Consider the following 23,506-nt stretch of genomic DNA (forward strand, 5'->3'; position numbering starts at 1 on the left):
GAATGCCTTGCTCATTACCTTCTTGTGTTTGGTCTTGTAGGACAAAAGGGAAGGTCTGCCTTTAGTTCCTAGACTTCTAATTTTTCCATTATGGGTAACACCAAAAGTGGTGCCCTTTCTAAAGAGATTTTGGAGGAGTTGCAGCTGAACACCAAATTTACCCAGGAGGAACTGTGCACCTGGTACCAGTCTTTCCTAAAGGAGTGTCCCAGTGGCAGGATTAGCAAGAAACAGTTCGAAAGCATTTACTCCAAGTTCTTTCCAGACGCTGACCCAAAAGCTTATGCCCAGCATGTCTTCAGAAGCTTTGACGCCAACAACGATGGCACGTTGGACTTTAAGGAATACATGATAGCGCTACATATGACCTCATCTGGCAAAGCCAACCAGAAACTAGAGTGGGCATTCTGTTTATATGATGTGGATGGTAATGGGACCATCAACAAAAAAGAAGTGCTTGAAATCATTACGGTATGGTGTTTATTTTTATTTGTGTTTTTTCTTTTACCCTATTAAATGCCATGTTAAATATCCAATGCCAAGGCAAAATTTAAAGTGCTATCAGGTTACCTGGGTATGTACCACATAAGGTTCAGTAGAATGTTAATTTTAATCAAAGTACAAAGAGAGGATCATTATGTTAACAATGAACTGGATGTCAATTAAAAAGAACCCAACCTTCCCCAGAACTTCATCCAGAGTCCCTGTTGTGTAAAACTGTTATATTACATATGTCCAAAGTGTTAAACCCTAAAAAAATTCTCCTTTAGGAAAACAGTTAACCATTTTTTGAAACACTCCACCATACCTATGATGGTGAATGGTTTTTCATTGAGTTTTCTATATTCACCTGGTATATATTTATATATAAGACACCCCCCCCCCCCCCATGTCTTACTTATTTGCCCTTCACTGCTCTCAGTTCAGTTTCACAACATCCTCTTGCTGAACTGTCTAATCTGAACTACACAATCTAGATGAGGTCTTACTAATGCTTTGTACTGTATAGGGGTGAATTATCTCTCGCTTTCTCTTTTGAGCTAGAGAGTATCATGCAAGGTTTAGGAGCATCAGATCGGCTTTCTGGAAAGAACTCGGAGCAGATAGTCCATCTTTTCTCAACTAGGGTTCAGTGGAACCCAAAAGTTTCTCCTGAGGTTGTTAGGAACAAAGGGCAATTTCTGCTACTCAGGCAAGTTACCAATGAAATCAATGATCTTTTTTGGCTATTTGTAAGTGGATGGATTATTCCTGCTGACTCCAAATATAGGGAGCATTCTTCTCCCTAACCACCACACTAATGTACAGTGATCTGTAGATGCAGTCATGTTTGGCAGGGGTTCCATGAGACTAGAACAATATTTCAAGGGTTATTACTTGCTAAAAAGTTTGGGAAAGACTGATGTAGTCATTAGGAATGAACACGTTTAAGAGTTTTCATTTGCCCAGATTTTGGCAATATAAAACAATTTTACGAAACATTACAAAAATCATCAGACACACAAAAGAAGAGAAACAAATAAAAATAAAAAAACAGCTAAAGAAACTAATTTTGTTAAGCAATTTTCACCTAAGCAAGTCAATAAGCACAAAATGAGATTTTCTACTCCTGTAAAACTCACGGTGAGATCAGAAATTTTACTGCTAAATTTGTTTTGCTGAACAGATTTATTATGCCGCGTACACACGACTGGACTTTCCGGCAGACTAGGTCCGACGGAATCAGTCCGTCGGACAATCCAATCGTGTGTGGGCTAATCCAATCATTTTTCGTTAAAAAAAATCAGACGGACCTAGACATAGAACATGTTTCAAATCTGTCCAACGGATTCAACTCCTATCGGGAAAACCGTTCGTGTGTATGCTGGTCCGACAGAACAAATACGACTTAAGGGAAGCTATTGGCTACTGGCTATTAAACTTCCTTTTTTAGTCCTGTCTTACGTCATCATGTTCAAAACAAATGGACTTTCGAATGGACTGTTCGTCCGTTCATGTGTGGCCAACTCCGTTCGTTCGGAAAGTCCATCGGAACTCTGCCGAATGTCCGTCGGGAAGACCGTTGGGCCTAGTCTGCCCGAAAGTCCGGTCGTGTGTATGCGGCATAAGAGTTGATTTACTAAAGGCAAATGGGCTGTTCATTTGCAAGGGAAGTTGCACTTTGCAAGGGAATTTGCCTCAAGGGCTTAGTAAATGTCATGAAGTTTAACTTTTAGGAAGAAGAAGAATTCATGAAGAATCTACTTCTCAGTTTCTCCTTCACATTCGGGCGCCTCTGCTGACACCACTTTCCCATTTTTCGGGGCTGATAGACCTCCCACGGTGAATACCCAATCACGTTGAAGGAAACGTAACAAAAAACAGCATTTTTTGCATGCATATGATTGGATGATGGAAGTCAATAAAGCTTTACTTCAATCACTAAGCTCTAGGCTATTAGGCTATAATCAAGACAACCATGTCCCTTCTCTCCTTTGTCTGCAATGTGCATATTTTCTCCACAATGGACATCCCTTATCATAGACATGCTCAATGACCCGGTATCTCCTGGACAGCTTGTAAATTGTAGACCTCTTCCGCAGATCGAATTACACATCTGTAGACATAGGAACAATGCTTTAAATCAAAAATTCCCTATTTGTATGAACACGTTGAAGAGTTATAGGCCTAAAACTGAAATTGCGGTCCCACTTATAACCCTTGGAAGTCTACAGGATGCTCTGAGGAAGCTTCCATCATTCAGATTAATAGCTACCTAAGGTGCTCGATTCATAATGCACTCCATCTGTGTGTTGTAGGCATTGAAATCTTCCTCAGCAGTTATTAAGTTGCATATAAAGATGTCTTTACAGTAACATAATCCAATGACCCGTATTGTAAGTATTTTAAATTCCGCATCATCGAGTCCAAAAATGTTCAAAGTTCTAAAATCCAGAAATATTACATTTAAGCAAATAGTAAAAAAAAAAAAAATCACACCCATATTAACAAAAGAACACATTAATTTGCCAGTAAGCATTTTATAGCACCATTGCCAAACTTCGTCTCTAGCAAATGTTTTCCCTTAATTAAAATGTCTTTAATAATGTCACGAGATAATGAGATAATAGCTTACATCTTATTTTTATGTTAATTTCTGGAAGAATTATACATGAAAAGTGTTCTGAGTATCAGTGCTAATTATTTCATGACATTAGTTATAAATCAGAAAGGTTTTATAAGACAGAGAGTATAAAAAAAATCAAATAATCAGATAATTGATAGTAAATGTTTATTTCTTTCTATTTGCAGTTTCAGTTTTATTGCTATCTGTTCCGGGAATACTAGACATTTAAACCAGGATCTATTTGTTCTTTCGAAAATGTTCCATGATTTGGGTATTTTTTTGCAAATTCTGGCAGAAATTCAGTTTACTTTAGTTTTGTTTTGTTGCATAAATTCTGGACTGTTCTGAATTAGTTTTGGTAAATATATAAAGAAAAAAAACAACATGTGCCTGAAGAAAGTATATAGAGCTCATCTGTCCTATGATCACCTCTATGAACTTATGAAACATATTAATTTATGTGATCCCCGTCCCTTCAAGCTGAGCTGCAGTGAGGTTTGCACTCTCCTCGTCGGGTTGTAGTCATGACAGAAGACCCATGCAGGGCCTTTACTGTGAGAATACACTTTTGGTTCACTTCCGGTAGGCTAGCTCCAGGCCTGAATCACTGACCCTGAACAAGCATGCAGCAAACAAGGTCAGACCTATTAATTTGCATGCTTGTGTCTGGTTCATTGAGTCAGAAGCTATTGAAACCATTGGATCATTATGACAAGGAGGGAACTACCATTTTGAAGAAGAGGTCAATATTAGTTGCCTTAGCCCTTGTACACACGGTTGGAGATTCCGACAACCAAATCCGTCGGATTTTGTCTGTCGGATTTTGTCCGAAACTGTTGTATACACACGGTCAGACGAAGTTGTCGGAAAATCCGATCGTTCAGAACGTGATGACGTTATTTCGTTATGACGGGACTACGTTCAGGCTAGTAGCCAATAGCTTTGGTGTAGGAATTTGATCTGAGCATGCGTGGCAATTTGTCCAATCGGAATTCTCTACACATGATCGGAGTATGTCCGATCGGAGCATTTTGTCCAAAAATATTTCCGGCAAGTTGGAAAATTTGGTCCGACGGATATTCCGACAGAAACAGTCCGATGCAGACCACACACAGTCGGAAAATCCGACAAAACGCTCCGATCGGACACATTCCGTCGGAATCTCCGATCGTGTGTACAAGGGCTAACAGATCCCTCAATATGGATTTATTCTAAGCCTTGCAGCTCAGTTGGACCTGTTACTAAAGACTAATTATTGTTCTGCGCTGGTGGGCTTCAAAAAGACCTAAACAATCCTCAGAGATTACTAACTAAAATCAATTTGTAAGCACAAGCCCATTATTTACTTGGGATAAACTTTGTCAGATGGTCAACCTACCTGTGCTGTACAAGGATTTTGCAGGAACAAAATCACAGTGGAGGATTTTTGAGGTGAGGGGTGAAATTTGTTTGCAAAATTGATTTCACGTTAATCAAAATTGGGCCTCCAATTAACTCCAATGCCAAAAACAGGGAAAAAGCTCACCCATGAAGGGATGGGTGGGGTTAAGATTTTTTTTCCTTTGGTAAAATATTGGCAAAATTAGTTGGTGATAATTGTAGGTGAAATTTTGCTAAAATGTCCTTAAAGCCATAGTAAATATTTGGAAATTTCACTGAAGCTGACCCACTTCTGCTCACCTTACACAAGGCAACATAATAGTTCTATTGCTGAATCAAGACAAACTAGAAAAATCAGTGGATAAATATTTGTTAGGCCCAAACCATCAAAATTATTTGACATAGAATGAGATTGTTAAATTACATACCAAACCCAACAATAGAAAAGTCATTCTCAACCAGGGTTCCATGAAGCCCTTGGATTAATCCAGAGGTTGCTAGGGAGTCCTTGAGCTGGGGTTGACTGACCACCCATTTGATGGGGCCCAACAATAGAACAGCTATTCTAAACGTAGGATTAATTGAACCCTAAGGTTAATCCAGAGGTTGCTAGGGGTTCCTTGCACGGGGGCTGATTGACCACCTATTTGATGGTGCCCAACAATAGAACAGCCATTCTCAACCAGGGTTTCATGGAACCTGAAGGTTAATCCAGAGGTTGCTATGGAGTTCCTTGCACGCGGGCTGATTGACCACCTATTTGATGGGGCCTAACAATAGAACAGCCATTTTCAACCAGGGTTTCATGGAACCCTAAGGTTAATCCAGAGGTTGCTATGGGGTTCCTTGAACTGGGGCTGATTGATCACCCATTTGATGGGGCCCAACAATAGAACAGCCATTTTCAACCAGGGTTTCATGGAACCCCAGGGTTAATCCAGAGGTTGCTATGGGGTTCCTTGAACTGGGGCTGATTGACCACCCATTTGATGGGGTCCAACATTAGAACAGCCATTCTCAACCAGGGTTTCATGGAACCCCAGGGTTAATCCAGAGGTTGATAGGGATTCCTTGAGCTGGGAGTGATTGACCTCCCTTTTGATAGTGCCTGCATAGTTCTGGGGCCAATTCCACTTGGCTGCTTGACACCAATGATCTTTTTAGCTGTCTGCAATGGGTTGTGTTCTGAACGCCACTGTAAGTGGTGCATTCTTGCCACTGGCCACCAACAAATGGGGCATTTTTCCCACTGACAGCCAATGAATGGGTTTTAGCAATGGTTCCCCAAGACCTGAAAATTATTTTGAGGGTTGCTCTAAGTAAAAAATATTTAGAAAGACTCCAATAGATGGAAATAAGGGCAAGTTATAATGAGGACGATAATGATAATCATTGTTATTGATAATATTTGGTAACAAATCTAATGAAAATATCTACCAGTGTATCCAGCTGGTCATGTTATAATGCCAGACACAAATACGAGACCTTTTTTTTTAATTTTACAGAAAAAAAGGAGGATTATAACCAGTTTTATGTACAGTAGAAGTCATTTGTTCCTCCTTTGAATCATTTCATACAAACACAGAGATGTGTAAATCTTTGGTGAATAAATGGGGCGCCTCACACACCGCCTTACACCTTTTCTCATTAATGCCCGTATTACCACAAATCCACTGCATCCGAGCTGAAGCCAAAGATATGAGAACAGATTTACATCAGGACAGTATGAATATCTGCTGCCGACTCTCACAATATTTCACTGATGTTCTAGTTAAGTAGAAGATAAATTTTTTGCTCCTTTTTCAGGCAATATTCAAGATGATTAATGTCGAAGACCAGAAGCATCTTCCGGAGGATGAGAATACCCCAGAGAAGAGAACAAATAAAATATGGGCCTTCTTTGGAAAGCAGGACAATGGTAAATCACATTTCACATTGAAAGTAGAATCTATATTCTCAAACAAATTGATCTAATATTTCTAGTATGTTCCCCCAGCTATTGCATATCTTTGCCAGGGTGGGAGTGGGGGGGTTTACCTAATTCCAAAAAAATAGGTCAAAGACTTTCCAAACGAAAATATTTTATCACGTGATGGTTTTGTAGAAGGCCTGTGTAGGTGGACCATACAGGTTGAAGGCAACGTCTTAGTTACACTACTGGGTCAGGATGTTCCTGTCCGTTCACCTGAACCTGCATATACCTTGGCAGATTTGGTCAGAAGTTGAACCAGAAACTATTTTGAGTATTCCTTTAAATCAGTTCTCCAGCTCATCACAGGCATAAGAGAAAGAGAGGTTGTAGGATTTCAAACTTTCTTTCAATTAAAGGCCAGCTCCTTGCAAGTTTTGGCCATTTCAATGTCAAATTACGGTGTCACCCTTCTCTTACGAATTATCTCAAGTTTGGAATGGTCAAATAATTGGAAATCCAAGTCTTACCTTAATTATAGTCTTATGGGAGGGATGGAGATACAAACTCTTAAAGGGAAATCTCCCCATTGTGGAAGGACCAGAGACGAAATCTACTACTGGGAGAAACCTCGCTATTGTGGGAGGGGCAGAGATACAAACTACTGGGGGAAATCTCATCATTGTGGGAGTGGCAGAGACACAAACTACTGGGGGAAATCTCATCACTGTGGGAGGGGCAGAGACACAAACTACTGCAAGGAAATCTCACCATTTTGGGAGGGCCAGAGACATAAACTACTGGGGTAAATCTCACCATTGTGGGAGGGGCAGAGACACAAACTACTGCTACATACCAATGTGGGAGGGGGACAGAGATTAGTTGTGGGATAATTGGATTTCTTAGGGGATTTTAGCTGCCTCCAAGGGATCGTACCCATCAGTGTCCAAGAAGACACAAACACAACATGGCAAGCAAACCTCCTAGTTATTGTATATTAATAAATCACGGCTATTGCTAGTCTTTTTTGTGAGGTTTAAAAGGATTTTTAATACCTACAACAAATGCCCCTCTGCAAAGCAAGCAGTTAAAGTGTGACTGGAGGCACCACACTTTTTTTAACACTGGATAGTGTAAGGAAGGGTTATAACCCCAGTATTTTTTATTTTTTTTGCCATGTCGGGGTGTCACCAGAACTAATGCCCCCACTGGAAGATTTCTCCTCTATTAGTGTTCTATGTCAGTCTAAACTCTGGGATTTTCTTTTACTTTCACTTTTGATAGCGGTAAGCGGGACAAATAAAGATGGTGCATTTCTCTAACGGGGTCACAGATGGCAATAAAAACTGAAAGGGGTTCTTTTTCCTCTCCACTATCCGAAACTATTAAAAAGTTTTGCATTTAGTTACACTTTAATACCTACCTTTCCCCCTGTCTGTGCCACCTAAATCCTCTGGGTTGAAGAGTGAAGCTTGCTGAAAGATCCTTCCTGGAGTATCTGAAGATGCCATCACCTGTTTTGCTCTATGGGAGGGTTCTCCAATCTTTCCAAACAAAGGGCCAGTTTGCTGTCCTTCAGATTTTAGGGCGGGCCAAACTTTGCCCAATGGAAGTAGAAAATGTCCTGGTGTCAGGGGATGTAACCAATGCCTCATCATTGGTACCAGTGTGTGGAATAGTGACCCCCTCATTGTGTCAGTGGGAGGAAAAGTGCCCCATCATTGGTATCAGTGGGAGGAATAGTGCCCCATCATTAGTATCAGTGGGAGGAATAGTGCCCCATCATTGGTATCAGTGGGAGGAATAGTGTCCCATCATTGGTATCAGTGGGAGGCATAGTGCCCTATCGTTGGTATCAGTGGGAGGAATACTGCCCCATCATTGGTGTCAGTGGGAGGAAGAGTGTGCCATTGTTGGTATCAGTGAGGGGAATAGTGCCCCATTATGGGAATCAGTGGGAGGAAGAGTACCCCATTATGGGTGTCAGTGGGAGTACTAGTGCCCCCTTATGAGTGTCAGTGGGAGAAATAGTATCACAAGGAGATAAAAGCAAGTATAGGGCCGCATCTGGCCTCTGGGCCATAGTTTGGAGACCACTGCTCTATGGTTTCCCCCTCTGGCTCCAATGTTACTACAGGACACAATGGTTGGTCAAAGAAACCAATACACACAGCAGAGGACCAGGAAATGTGCTAGATGCAGATAATCCTTGAGCAAACTTTGTACTTCAACCCAGCGGAGTCTGGCGGCACAGGCAGGGGGACAGGTAAGTATTAATTGCTTGCCATACAGGAATTCATTTATTTTAGGTTTTATATAAAGTGATAAAGCTGGTTTAGAAATTAGTTGACTCCTCCAAGAGACTCCATGGACTCCATGGACATATGTGTATTTTCATTTAATATTTATTTTGGTCTGGACTAATATACAGAATAAAAAAAAAATTAAAAATTAATTTTGCTCCTTTATTGTAAAAACCTTGTTGTTTAAAATAGATCAATAGCTCAAGGTAATATTCATACAGTGACTGCTCCTTCTCCCTCCTCCTTTCGCTATACAATTCAATATGATTGTCTCTGAGGGAGTATTCATAAAATGTTAAATGTTATATATATGTATATATAAATTGCTGCTGATGAAGTTAGTCCTATTCCCCCCATTAGAGCACTCACAGCCAGGCACACAGCCATACCCATCAGGTTGTTCTCAGTGAGGGAGATGTAGATCTACGCCACTATAGGACAGCTGGACTTCCTCCTGGCTCTGACCAGTGAGCTCCTCCAGACCAAACTTGACTCTAGGACTTTAAGCTTGCTAATAGACCCCCCAGCTAAACCTAGCTGGGGCCTCCATGTCTTCCTGATGGCTCCTTCTAGCGTTCTGCCCCAGGGGTCCTCCAGCAGGACTGGACCTGCCTTAGGCCTCATACTATTTAAGGGCTTTCCATCTGCCTACTGAGCACGCCTCCCCAGGAATGGGCTGGAGTCCAATAAATATTTAACTGCCCACTCCGTTCTCTCTCCCACTATAAGTCTAGAATCTTCTAGACAAGGGGTCTCTAAGTTTTCTAAACAAAAGGCCGGTTTACTTCAGACTTTAGGGGAGCTGGACTGTGGCCATTGGAAGGAGAAGATGCCCCAGCGTCCGTGGGAGTAAAAAATTACATAGTCAGTAGAAGGAGGAATAGTGTCCCATTATTGGTATAAGAGGAAGGAATAGTGTCCCATCATTGGTATTAGTGGGACGAATAGTGTCCCATCATTGGTATTAGTGGGAGGAAGAGTGCCCCATCATTGTTATTAGTGGGAGGAATCCCATCATTGGTATTAGTGGGAGGGATAGTGCCTCATTATTGGTATCAGTGGGAGGAATAGTGCCCCATCATTGATATTAGTTAGCGGAATAGTGCTCCATCATTGGTATTAGTGGGAGGAATAGTATCCCATTATTGGTATTAGTGGGAGGAATAGTTCCCCTATCATTGGTACTAGTGGGAGGAATAGTGCCCCATTATTGGTATTAATGGGAGGAATAGTACCCCATCATTGTATTGGTAGAAGGAATAGTGCCCCATCATTGGTATTAGTAGAAGGAATAGTGCCCCATCATTGGTATTAGTGGGAGGAAAAGTGCCCCACCATTGGTATTAGTAGAAGGGATAGTGCCCCATCAGTGGTATTAGTGGGAGGAATAGTGCCCCATCATTGGTATTAGTGGGAGGAACAGTGCCTAATTGTTTATATCAGTGGGAGAAATAGTGCCCCATTGCTGGTGTCAGCGGGAGGAATAATGTTCCATCATTGGTTTCACTGGATGGAAAAATGCCCCATTGTTAATGTCAGTGAGAGGAATAGTTCCCCACTGTTGGTGTCAATATAAGGAATGATGCCCCCTTGTTGGTGTCAGTGTGAGAAATAGTGCCCCGAGGGCCAGATAAGGCCAAGCAAAGGGGCACATTTGGCCCACGGGCACAGTTTGGAGACCACTGCTCTAAAATACAGGGGAAAGTAAGCCTGTGAGACACTGAGCAGCTCGAAATAGTCCAGCTCAGATCCTCTGCTTACAGAGGAGCCAACTAAATTTAGTAACCTACACTACATTAGGAGGGTGCTACATACATTTATGTTTGTACCTATCTTCCTGCCCTCTTCCTTAGAGTTGCACTTCCTCTCCTGAATGTCACCATATAGTAAATAGTAAATAGAGTGCACAGTTGCCGGCAAAGCACAGACTGGATACTCATTGACAGCACAAAGACAAATCATCCAGGCAGTCAAAGGGCACATAGACAGATTGCACACTTGGTCACCACCATCTATGAGCTTGGATGTGTTCAGAATTCTAGTCCTCACCCACACGAGAGAGACCTCCAGGAAGCTGCCACTGTGCTGTGCCAGTCATAAATGGCCGGGACATTCCCCACTATGCAGGCACTTGTATACAGGCAGGGCCGTTTTTAAGGCAGGGCAAAAGGGGCAGCTGCCCTTGGCCCTGTCATTTTTGTGGGGCCCAAAGCAGCTGCCTCATACTTGCCAACTATCTTGGTTTAAATTTCCTCTTCCCTTGAGGTTTTAGTCCTGTGCTGTGTCCCAATATCTCAGTGTGAAGTGCTGCTACTAATGCTGCCCACCTCTGCCCTATTGTTGTGTACAGGTGACTTACCTGCAGACCCTGTGTTAACATGTAAATTACCGGAATTCATATGTAAATAGCCTTGGCATTCATATGTAAAGGTAGCATTCATACGTAAATAGCGGCCGCCAGCGGCAGTGATATGCATATCATGCCCCCCCCCCCCCCCCCCCCGAGGTCATATCCACAGTAATCTCTAGCAACCAGACAACAAGCAGAAATCATGTGCTGTGACCTCTAGCATCTAATCAGTGAGCCGTAATGTGTGCTGTAACCTCTAACAACCAGTCAGTGAGCGATAATGATACACTGTAACCTCTAACAACCAGTCAGTGAGCGATAATGATACACTGTAACCTCTGGCAACCAATCGCAATAGCTGCCTGATTCAGTAAACTGATTTTGAGTCTAACTGCTATTTATTGTATGTCTCAGAGCAGGTGGAGAGCGAAACTGCATGGGGGGGCCCCAAGAAAAGTTTTGCCCAGGGTCCAATCAATATTAAAGACGGCCCTGTATACAGGTCCCTTGTATAGGTGCGGCTGTGGAGCCAGGAATGCCTGGGCTGCAGATAATTGGCCCAGTACAGGTGACAGCTTTCTCTCTTAAACCAGCGGTGCGCAAAAAAAAAAAAAAGCGGCAGCAAGCAAACAAAAAAGTGCATGTGAAAACACACCCAAAAAAAGTGCACTTAGGGGTGAGTCACTAGTTCACCTCCTAAGGAAGTAGGACCCCTACCTGACATCTCCCGGGAAGGCTCCTGACGGGCAAGACACACTCATGGTTCACCTTGCCAAAAGGCCTGGCGGGTCCCCCTTTTCTCATGGTCAGCCAAAGCCCACCAACGGGAACTGGGGGGAAGCTGTCTCAGAGAGATATCCCTTGGTTAAGGGGAGGAAGGAACCTGGTGGCCACATCGTCCCCCTAGACTTGAGGGTATGCCCAAGGACCTATACCTTCCATCCAAGTGTAATGGAAAAGAAAACATACATAAGTGTAAAAGTAACACACTCATGAAGATAAATATATAAGTAAATAAGTAGCAGGCAGTAGGCGCACTCAACAGGACCTACAAAAGGAAGTTTATTCAATGTCAACATTTGGGAGGTCCGCAGTCCACCTAGGCAGGCTGTGCCCTGCCAAAATGTTGACATTGATTAAACTATGTTGGAAAATATATCCTTTTGTAGGTCCTGTTGAGTGCACCTACTGCCTGCTACATATTCTATGTACTTTTCTTTGTGTATCGCCCCCCAGGCCAATATTCTTACAAGTGTAGCAAAGTCTCTAGCCTCCTCCAGTCTAATGAGAACCTTTAGATAGCTGACATCCTTCTGTATGGGGTGGGTTGTGAAGCAAAGTGGGGGCAAGGTGGATAAAGTTATTGGGCACCAGCCACTTCTTGGATGTAAAAGAGGTTTTATTTCTCTTAGCAGTACTTTTTATATTTTGAGGGGGAAAGAGGGTTAGGGCCAGGACACCCTTGACTCTGAGCATTTGAAATTTCAATTGGCAGACTCTGAGACTTCAATAGGAAGACAGCTGTACAGGGAAAGGACCCCAGCAAGGTGCCACATCTGCACGTGCAGGATTGCTGTCTCCTTTGGCAACAGTCTTTAACAGTTCCTAACACAAATCATTACAGTTCTCTCCGCTTCACTACAACATCTACTTGTAGTTCTTCAGCCCCTTGAGCTCCTGGTCTCTCACTGGACCCTCTGATTCACTGACTCTAAATCCCTGGAGCTCCTCAAAGCTTTGCGTGGTATCTTCCTCAAGCGTCACCCACGCTTCCCTGCTGGGTCCCTAGCCTTTCACTCCAGATACTTTTCAAGCTTCACCCCTACTAACCGGCTCGGTCTCTGACTTGACTCACAAGGCTGCTCTGCAAGCGTCACCTCAGCTGGCTAGGTCCCTGACTTGATCACCGCCTGAAGTTTCCCGATTCTCCACAGTGCCCGTTCGGTGAGAATGCTGCTCTGGTACTTGCTTCAGTTACTCACTGTGGTCCCTGGTAAAGGTGGTTGGTCCCTTAGTGGCAACAGCTTTCCTTCTACCTCTGACCACGACAGGTTCTCCGGCCGGCAGAACTGCCACTTATGGTTGAACTGCAAGCCAAAATCCCAACCCTGTGCTGCCCTCTTACTTCTGGATAGGTCCTCACACAGCCTGGCAGCCAGAACACAGATCACCTGACCTCCCTCGAATATATAGGTTTTCCCAGCAGGGCAATGGATTCAAGAAAACCCCTGCCCATTGGCTGACATACCCCGTATATCCAAAACCTGACCTTAGGTTGCCGGTCTCGTATCTAGTACCACCAAGTACTCGGCCACCTAGCGGTAGAAGAAAAGTGCAACAAGGCCAAACTTAGGGACAAATCAATGGATCTCTAGCATTTGACCAGGGTAACTACTCCTGGCAGTTAAATTTGTGAGGCACTCCCTGACTAAACCCCAGGGAGCCTCATTCTCCCCCTGCCCAATAAACTACGTCTCAGAGTTTGCAGAGTTAGAATGTCCTACAAAAACTGGGATAGGTAGGGAAACAGGGAAAGGGTTAACAGTATAACAGTACAATAACATATGTGTGGCCTACTACATAAATAACATTAATTTCAAAACATGGAAAAGAGTTAATCACGTATGACATTCAAATATCAAAGAGGGTTATGTACACTTTAAGGCAAGTAAAGCAATAGTATTGCTTCCTAACTATCTTTCTAATATATATATACAGAAATAGTGAATATACAAAGGGTTAGCGATGTGATCCGGCTAGATCCCTGTCTCTCCTTGGCCAAGCAAGATGCATCAACTAACACCTGAAAGAGATAATCAAAACACTGTATAGGCATCCTATCCTATAAAAACAATATGTACACAGTGATTTGGCTTGATCCTCAGCCAAGGACAGTAGGAAAATGTAAAACATCCTATACATGACTACATTATTTACAGGATGAAAGCAGGCCCCATTCTCGCTGAGAATGCCACCCCCTTTCTTAATGAGTATAGAACTTCAGTAGTGGTTAAATCAGTAACAGCATATGCACATGAGTATATGACCATACACACATGAGTCCATTATTTGAAGAAAATAGGCAATCATTTCTTTATCACAGCATATTCTAGCTATCTACATTCTCAGTGTTCGTGACATGTTACAGCCCATTGACTTTACTCCAATGGACTACATTCTTAGCAGTTCCTTTTCTTCTTCAAAGGCAACTCCAGGCACAAAGGGCATGACTGCATCTCAAACAACAGGCAGTCAGGCCAAGATGCAAGGGACCACACTTCAGAACACAGGTCCCCTTGCAGAAATATCTTCAGTCTACCCATATGGCAGCCAAAGACCAAGAGACTCTCTTCTTTGTTTGCGACCGACAATCTGCCAAAGTCTGCAGGTTGCTCTTCAGGGTGGAACACCCCAACAACTTTAATTTTAGCCAACGTGGCTGAGATGATCATTTCCTGTAACTGCAGGCAGCATTCAGTCCAGCACAGTCCCTGCCAATACAGGTTTCTGGGATATTCCCCGTTAACAACACTTTAAATGGGTGCGCAAGGTAACTGTCAGCATAGCGTCCTTGATATCACACAACCCATATTTGCAATCTACAAGGTAATGGTATCAATTTGATGAGACTTCACCAATAATATCTGGTATCTGGCAGTGTTATCTTCTCCTTTGGCATTTACAGTGACAACATAATATTTGGCATCTTTCTTGTCCGGCCTACGGAGGATTGCGCTGTCCAGATTCATTTTGCGGCCGTAGCCCCAGGTATCCATTACCGAATGGTATTTCCGCAACATTTTAGGTGATAACTTTAAAAAGTCTATCTTGAGGGGTATTTGAAGGAATTCATGGACAGCCTCATCCACTCATTGCGTTTCCTTCTCCAGAATCTCCTCTTCCAAATGAGGAGGAATGTAGGGGTATAAATACACATAATTTTCTGCGAATCTCCTGATAATTATGTGCTGTATCTTTGACAGCTGAGGCAGGGTCTTAGGGTCTCCTTACCCAGATAGAACCTGCATGTCTGAGGCACGGTGAACTGGGTATCCAGCAACCACCTCCGGCTTACGATTCGCTTTGGAACTTGGCATGGGCATGATAGGCTGGGATGTGGGATTCCCTTGATCCTCCTCAAAGGACCTGGCAATGCTAATCAGCTGTAATGCACTGGCTGACAGCACAATCTGCACGCTCGCAGTAGCAGTAGCAGAAGCAGGTGCTTCATCTTCCTGCACATCACTGGTTAACTCTTCATCACTTTCTCCCTTTTTCCCTGAGTAGGACAGGATGTCCGAGAAGAGTTCTGACAGACCATCTTATAAAATGTCTGAATCTGAGATTTGTCGAACACTTCTCCACTCTATGTAGTTGCGCTTGACTTTTGCCTTGGCACCCCTTCGACATCCCCTTCCACTGCTACTTGTGTCACTTCCTCCACAGGCACACCACTCTCGCTTTTTGCTGGCTTACCCGTTCCCGGTAATTTTCTCTTGGACAACTCAGACATCAACGCGAGCAGCCGGGCCCAACCTCGGCCCGTAGGATCGATCGATGAGCTGGGTTCTGGGGTTGTCGCTGAAGCAGGGTCAGAAGCTTTTTGCATGATTTGGGTGACCACCGACGGGCTTTGGACCTCACTCCCCGAAGGGACAGCAACATTCTTGTCCCAATCCACTTGTAAGATCCATGGGGGTAGGGTCAGATGGACAACCTCGAATAGGTGCTCTTCAAAGCATCCACAGACAATCCAAAGCCTCAACTGTGAAGTCAGGCCAGCATACTTTCCACAAATCAGTTCAAGAGACTCATAGCCTCCAGCCATATACAGCAAGCTGGCCATTCGGTGCGTACCGCACAATGGTATCAGTCAGGACAGGTTTTCTGCCAATGGGAGCAAAGCAGACGCCCAGAGTGTATTTTCCCCAATCCATCATCTCACTCACGAACTACGCCATGTCTTTCACTAACCTAGCAGCCCAGGGTGTACGGCACACGTCCACCCAGACAGCACAGAACACAGATCACCTGACCTCACCCGAATATATAGGTTCTCCCGGCAGGCCAAGGGATTCAAGAAAATCCCTTCCTATTGGCTAAGATACCCCATATACCCATAAACTGACCTCGGGTTGCCCTTCTTGTATGTAGTACAACCGAGTACCCGGCCACCTAGCGGTAGAAGAGAAAAGTGCAACAAGGCCAAACTTAGGGAGAAATCAATGGATCTCTAGCAATTGACCAGGATAACTACTCCTGGCAAGTAAATTTGTGAGGAGCTCCCTGACTAAACTACAGGGTGCTACACAAGCATGTGCCCATCTCTACACTACCTTAATAAGTAAATAAATAGGTTTCAGTGGGAGTGCATTGGCAAGGTCGTGTGGCCTGGTATCAAATATTGCCCTGGTCTCAGCCAAAAAACCTAGCCCAAGAGGTGCTGTGCAGAAAAATCAAGTGGTGACATGGCCATGTGCTTGTTCTCACATTGGGTTTCCCAGGCCAATAATGATACTGTGAGCACCCCTTGGGGCAACCAGATCCCAGGGGACACTGCCATCACAGGTTCTCTGCCATCCCAACCCATGACCAGACCAAGTAGCATTATTCAAATCAGGAGGCATTTGGCTTCCAAGTACCTGCCACTCCTTAACCCATCGGGAAAGCCCATTGGGATTCCCATCGTACCAACAGAGATACAGCCAGCCATTCCTACCAAAAGGCCAGATTGATGGTGGAGCACCCCTACTGGACACTCATAAGAACAGATACCACACATGATCTTAGCCAAAAGACAGACAGCTTTCTGGAGAGCTAGCTCATGTGGGTTTGGGTTAGGATCCTGAACACACCTGAGCTCACCCCTAGTCACCACACACAAGCAAAGTGCACACTGACTCGGAGTGTACAGAAAGGGGGAAACACTCATGACTAGGGTATAAAAGATGATTTTGTACCTATGACTGCTTGACCAACACTCCCCCTTTTACCTTACCCAAGTAACACACAAGACACCAAAAACTGGAGTTTATTGGCCAAGGCAGAGGGAAAGGAAGAGTGGCAAGTTGTCCCAACACTCCCCCTTTTACCTTACCCAAGTAGCACACAAGACACCAAAAACTGAATTTTATTGGCCAAGGCAGAGGGGGAGGAAGAGTGGGAAGTTGTCCCAACACTCCTCTTTTTACCTTACCCAAGTAGCACACAAGACACCAAAAACTGGGGTTTATTGGCCAAGGCAGAGGGGGAGGAACTGTGGGAAGTTGTCCCAACATAGTCTCTCACCCAGGCATGTACTGGCCATTGGGACTACCGGGAGTTTCCCGGTGGACCGATGGCTCAGTGGGCCACTCTGATGTAAGGGGGCTGGCGATGGGCCACTCTGATGTAAGGGGGTGCTGATGGGACACTCTGATGTAAGGGGTGCTGATGGGACACTCTGATGTAAGGGGGTGCCGATGGAACACTCTGATGTAAGGGGGTGCTGATGGGACACTCTGATGTAAGGGGGTGCTGATGGGACACTCTGATGTAAGGGGGCTGGTGATGGGACACTCTGATGTAAGGGGGCTGGTGATGGGACACTCTGATGTAAGGGGGGTGCTGATGGGACACTCTGATGTAAGGGGGCTGGTGATGGGACACTCTGATGTAAGGGGGCTGCTCATGGGACACTCTGACGTAAGGGAGTGCTGATGGGACACTCTGTTGTAAGGGGGCTGGTGATGGGACACTCTGATGTAAGGGGGTGCTGATGGGACACTCTGATGTAAGGGGGCTGGTGATGGGACACTCTGATGTAAGTAAGGGAGTGCTGATGGGACACTCAAAATGTAAGTGGGCTGCTCTGGATGAAGTCCAGGGCCAAATTTCTGTCCCAATCCAGCCCTGCTCTCACCTGCGTGAAGACCTCACCAGGATTCCCCTACTGGTTGACCCCTGAAGCCTGACCTGTTTCCTCCACTTCATCAATCTGGTAAATATCCCCTTACTATATACTTTCAACACACCTAATAACTCCTACCATTCCAAACCCCCTTTTTACCCTGTCATGTCGGCCCTCCATCTAGGTTTCTTCTTCCTTATTCCATGCCTTACTTTCACAGCACCTATTGCAGGGACGGTATAGTATACAGACAACGTAATGTCAGAGAACAAATATTTCATATAGCACCACTTATTATTCTTGAAGTAAGTGCTGTTTGAAGATCAGAGCACCAGCATAGCGGAATTACTATCTCTGCTCCTAACTTAGCCTCAATCGTCTTCTTGCATATAATGCATTGATGTACCCATGAGGGATATTTGTCTGTAAGCTGGTGACCTCAGTCTAATAAAATATGGTGCTTTGGTTGGCACACGATGTAATGAGCAACATAAAGGAGCTGAGAACAATATGTCCTCACAAAGATGTCTGCAGAGACACAATTATTTATTTAGAACTTTAATTTCAGCCAGGTGAATAATTAGATGGTATTTCAATGTTCCTGTGATTGCTTTATACATGCGATGATTACAATATTATCAGATGTTTGCTATCTCGGGAACTGAACAGCAAAAATAAAAATGGCACAGTGTGCCTATAATCGGCTTATTCCCTAATGGTTTTTTTTCCATTGAAATATAAATAATAATCTGTGCCACGCTTCACTAATACCATAAACACATTAAATCAGTCTGTGAAAATCCAGCAAATTAATATAAAAAAACAGTGTTCTATACCGTCCTGCTATTATATCAAAGGCCCATTATATTGCATTTAAATTAAAATTAAAATTTTATTTTATTTTTTATTTTTTTTAAATTGTATTTAATATAATGGATCTTTGATATAATATAGAAGACTGTTTCTGGATATTAATTTGGTGTATTTTCACAGTCTGGTTTAATGCGTTTATAGTATTACTGAAGCGTGGCGGAGATTATTATTTACAGTGCCTTGAAAAAGTATTCATACCCCTTGACATTTTCCACATTTTGTCATGTTACAACCAAAAACGTAAATGTATTTTATTGGTATTTTATTTGATAGGCCAACACAAAGTGGCACATAATTGTGAAGTGGAAAGAAAATGATAAATAGTTTTTCAATATTTTTTAGAAATAAATACCGTATTTATCGGCGTATAACACGTGTCGGCGTATAACACGCACCCCAATTTTAGGAGGGAATTTTAAGGAAAAAAACTTTTAGGAGGGAAAAAAAATTTTTTTTAATTTTTTTTATTTTATTTTTATTTTTATTTTCATTTAAATGCCCATCAATGCAGCCTTATCAGTGTCAATCTGAAGCCTTGTCAGTGTTATTTGCAGCCTTGTCATGCAGCCTGTCCATCATTGCAGCCTTATCATTGCAGCCTTGTCATGCAGCCTTGTGCATCGTTGTCCCCTCAGTGATGTCAGCTTTTATTTTTAAAAATGCCCGCCTTTGGCCGTACTCTGCGGCTTTTGCCCTCCTTCGGCTGTACTCGGCGGCTTTTGCCCGCCTTCGGCTGTACTCGGCGGCTTTTGGCCACTCTCGGCCCTTCTCGGCAGTTTTACGAAAGCCACCGAGAATGGCCGAAAGCCGCCGAGAAGGGCCTTGTCATTGCAGCCTTGTCATGCCGCCTGTCCGTCATGCAGCCTTGTGCATCGTTGTCCCCTCAGTGATGTCAGCTTTTATGGCGCCGCCGAGATGTCCTGTGTATCTCGGCGGCGCCTGGTAGTTCTCAGCGGCTTTCGGCTGTCTTCGGCCGTATTCGGCGGCTTTTGGCCGCCTTTGGCCGTACTCTGCGGCTTTTGGCCGCCTTCAGCCGTACTCAGTGGCTTTTGGCCACTCTCTGCCCTTCTCAGCAGTTTTCCTCAAGCCGCCAAGAACGGGCGAAGGCAACCGAAAGCCGCCAAGAAGGGCCTAAGGCGGCCGTAAGCCGTGAAAAGGGCCGAAGGTGGCTGAAAGCCGCCCAGAGCCCAAAAATCGCTCAGAAATCGCGGAGGATCGGCGTATAACACGCACCCACGGTTTCCCCCTGATCTTAAGGGGAAAAAAGTGCGTGTTATATGCCGATAAATACGGTATGTGAAAAGTGTGGGGTACATTTGTAGAACCGTCTTTCACTGCAATTAGAGCTGCAATTCTTTTTGGGGATGTCTCTACCAGCTTTGCACATCTAGAGAGGGACATTTTTACACATTCTACTTTGCAATAAAGCTCAAGCTCTATCAGATTGGATGGAGAGCGTCTGTGAACAGCAATTTTCAAGTCTTGCCACAGATTCTCAATTTGATTTAGGTCTGGACTTTGACTGGGCCATTCTAACACATGAATGTGCTTTGATCTAAACCAGGGATATGCAATTAGTGGACCTCCAGCTGTTGCAAAGCTACAAGTCCCATCATGCTTCTGCCTCTGGGTGTCATGCTTGTGGCTGTCAGAGTCTTGGTATGCCTCATGGGAATTGTAGTTGCTGCAACAGCTGGAGGTCAAAATAAATAAATTAAATTCAAATAAAATTGACCCAAAATAAATAAATTTAATTCAAATAAAATTGACCCAAAACCATTCTATTTTTCAATCATGAAATAAATACTCCCAATTGTACATTTTTACACCATGATTTGCATTTTTCTTTCTACAGATAAACTGACTGAAGGAGAATTCATACAAGGAATCGTCAAGAACAAAGAAATTTTGCGTTTAATCCAGTACGAACCTCAAAAAGTCAAGGAAAAGCTAAAAGAGAAAAAAAACTAGCTCGGAACACGCAGAAATTTTTGAAAGACTGTTTGTACACCTTCACCGACGAGAGAATCGCTGAGTCTACCGAAACGCAAACGGAAACTCTTCTTGTCCTTAAACTGTCTCTCCACCACTCGTGTCATGTAGGATTGCGTTGTCTGTGCTCTAATTAGTTTAACGAATAATCTGCGGATTACATCTGCAGCCTTCTTATACTCTGAAGGTCACTTACAGTAATCTTGTTGCATTTTAAACTGATCTCGCTCTTGTAAGGCTACTTTAAGCTAATAAAGGCGCTGAAGCATCAGGAGGAAAAACAAACAATACCAAAAAAAAATTAAAAAATGAACGCCGCAGGAGACAAAAATATTCAAAACGCTTTCGTCAAGAGAGAAAAAAAAAAATGACACTCTGATATTATGTTATTTATTATCTGCAGGTTGGTAGGGATGTAGTATGTGCTGTAGATTTTTTGTTTTGTAAAAATTTTAATTATACAAAAAAAAAAAAAAAAGAAAAAAAGAAAAAGGTAAAAATAGATGAGGGAAATGTTCGTGTTAATCTCCTTGTTGATCATGTGGGGATTTTTTATTCTGCTGCACTGACATCATTGTTTTATTTGAAATAAAATCAAGTCTAGTCTTAAAAAAAAATGATAAAAAGGGATCTTTGAATAAATGTTTTTATCAAGCAAAATATATATATATTAAAAAAATTTGAAAGTGGAATTGAGTATTCACTTTAAATAAGCAAAATACATTCCGGGTGCATAAAAAAAAAATAAAAAATACAAAGTCTTAGGCCCTATTTACATCTTTGCATTGCTATATTGCAGAGTCATTAATTTCACTTAGGGCTTAATTAAATAAATAAAAATTTTAATTAAACATTTATTACTTATTTATTATTTATTAGTATTTGAATGCTATTGTAGCTGGGTGACAATGTTACATCATGCACCTCATCCCTTTTAGATATGTAAATAGCACAGAGAATAACCAGTGGGATTATAGTGGTGCCAAGAAGCAGAAATTAGCTAAAACTTAACAAAGTTTATTTAACACATGATCAAAAAGGTATAAAAATGTATTATATTTGTTTTACACATATCCAATGGAGGGTCACAGTAGGTGTTCACTTTAAGCATTTGGTAAAGGTGTAGTGTTTGAGCCCAACATGTTTCGCCAAAATTGGCTTCCTCGGGGGATTTATAGAAGTTCAGGGCGAAACATGTTGGGATCACTACACTTTTACAAAACACTACACCTTTACCAAACGCTTAAAGGGAACACCACAGATCCAAAGGAGGGTTCACTTTAAAGAGGAGTGCAACCATAAAAAAAAATTATTAAAAGTCAGCAGCTACAATGCAGCTGCTGACTTTTAATAAATGGACAGGGTGCCTGCGATGTTGGCAGCAGATGACGAGAAATCGATTGTCTCTCGGCTGCCCCCCGCCGCCATCCTCGGTCATGGAATCAGGAAGTGAAGCGTTGTGGCTTCACTGCCCGGTTCCCTACTGCGCATGCGCGAGTCGCGATGCGCATCTTCACTGGTCCCCATTGTGTTCTGGGAACTGTGTGTTCCCCAGAACAAAATGGGGGGGAGGATTTGTGGCTAGCTGCGGCTAGCTATTCCCGGAAGTGGGTGCAGATACCTGGATTATACAGGTATCTGCATCCCCCCTCCCCCTTAAGGTGCCAATTGTGGCACCGGAGGGGGGGGGGGGGGTCTGATGAGCAGAAGTTCCACTATAGTGTGGAACTCCGCTTTAAGCATTTTTGGAAAAAAGGTGTAGTGTCTGATCCCAACATGTTTCGCTGTGATCTTCTATGAACCCCCTGAGGAAGCCAATTTTGCCGAAACATGTTGGGATCAGACGCTAGACCTTTACCAAACGCTTGAAGCGAACACCTACTGTGACCCTCCTTTGGATATGTGTAAAATAAATGTATCAAATTGTTATACCTTTTTATCATGTATTAAATAAACTTTGTTAAGTTTTAGCTCGTGTCTGCTTGTTGGCACCGCTATAATCCCACTGGTAACTCTTTGTGCTATTTACATATATCTATTGGCATTTCCAATACAATTGATTTTAAACAATAAGAAAACATGCCCTAAATCAAAGACTAATCAACACAAAAGGCACAGTATGGGCGGGGGGCGGATCAGGGAGGCCCAATACTGGGATCTGAAGGGCACAGAACAGGCTCCGGGATGCTGACATCCTGGGACAGCTTGTTAAAAAGTATGACTGTTCCCCGGAATATCCGGGACGGTTGGCAAGTATGACGGCATGCAGGATTATCATGGGACCCCCATGCCCCTGGGCAGTGCCCAGGGGGTGCCCATGCTTTAAGATGGCCATGCTGCAGAGAGACCATTGCCTTCACACAGAGACAAGAGTCCTTCTCTGCAGCATGCTGGCAGGGCACAGGCTTTTCTACTCAGGTTGTGGCTGCTTTCTTAGGAAAATCATTTGTAAGATTTGTATTGATGCATCTAAAAATGCATTTAGCTGATTAAAACTGAAAGTTTCATTGAGCTTGACATTGTTCTTGTTTTGGGTTGTGTTTTAAATGAACATGTAAATGTGGAATATTATATTGAAGATGTTTTACTAAACAAATCTGACAGATGACCCAGTTTGCTGTATATCTCTCTCTGATGATTCAAACGAACTTGGCTGAATGATATCTGTGATATTGATCAACCGCAATTAAATCAATTCTCTTTA

At 43.1% G+C, this 23,506-nt stretch overlaps 1 protein-coding gene across 1 annotated transcript; it reads left to right on the top strand.

The window, feature by feature from the left end:
- On the top strand, window positions 1-23,506 carry RCVRN (recoverin). Its single transcript, XM_077458785.1, has 3 exons — window positions 1-471; window positions 6,293-6,404; window positions 20,666-23,506. The coding sequence occupies exons 1-3, from the start codon at window positions 91-93 to the stop codon at window positions 20,779-20,781; spliced, it is 609 nt and encodes a 202-aa protein (XP_077314911.1). The 5' UTR covers window positions 1-90; the 3' UTR covers window positions 20,782-23,506.

The sequence above is a fragment of the Lithobates pipiens genome, unplaced genomic scaffold (assembly GCF_037356315.1).
Source record: "Lithobates pipiens isolate NorthernLeopardFrog02 unplaced genomic scaffold, aLitPip1_a1.2 Scaffold_28, whole genome shotgun sequence".
Classification (NCBI taxonomy): Eukaryota; Metazoa; Chordata; class Amphibia; order Anura; family Ranidae; genus Lithobates; species Lithobates pipiens.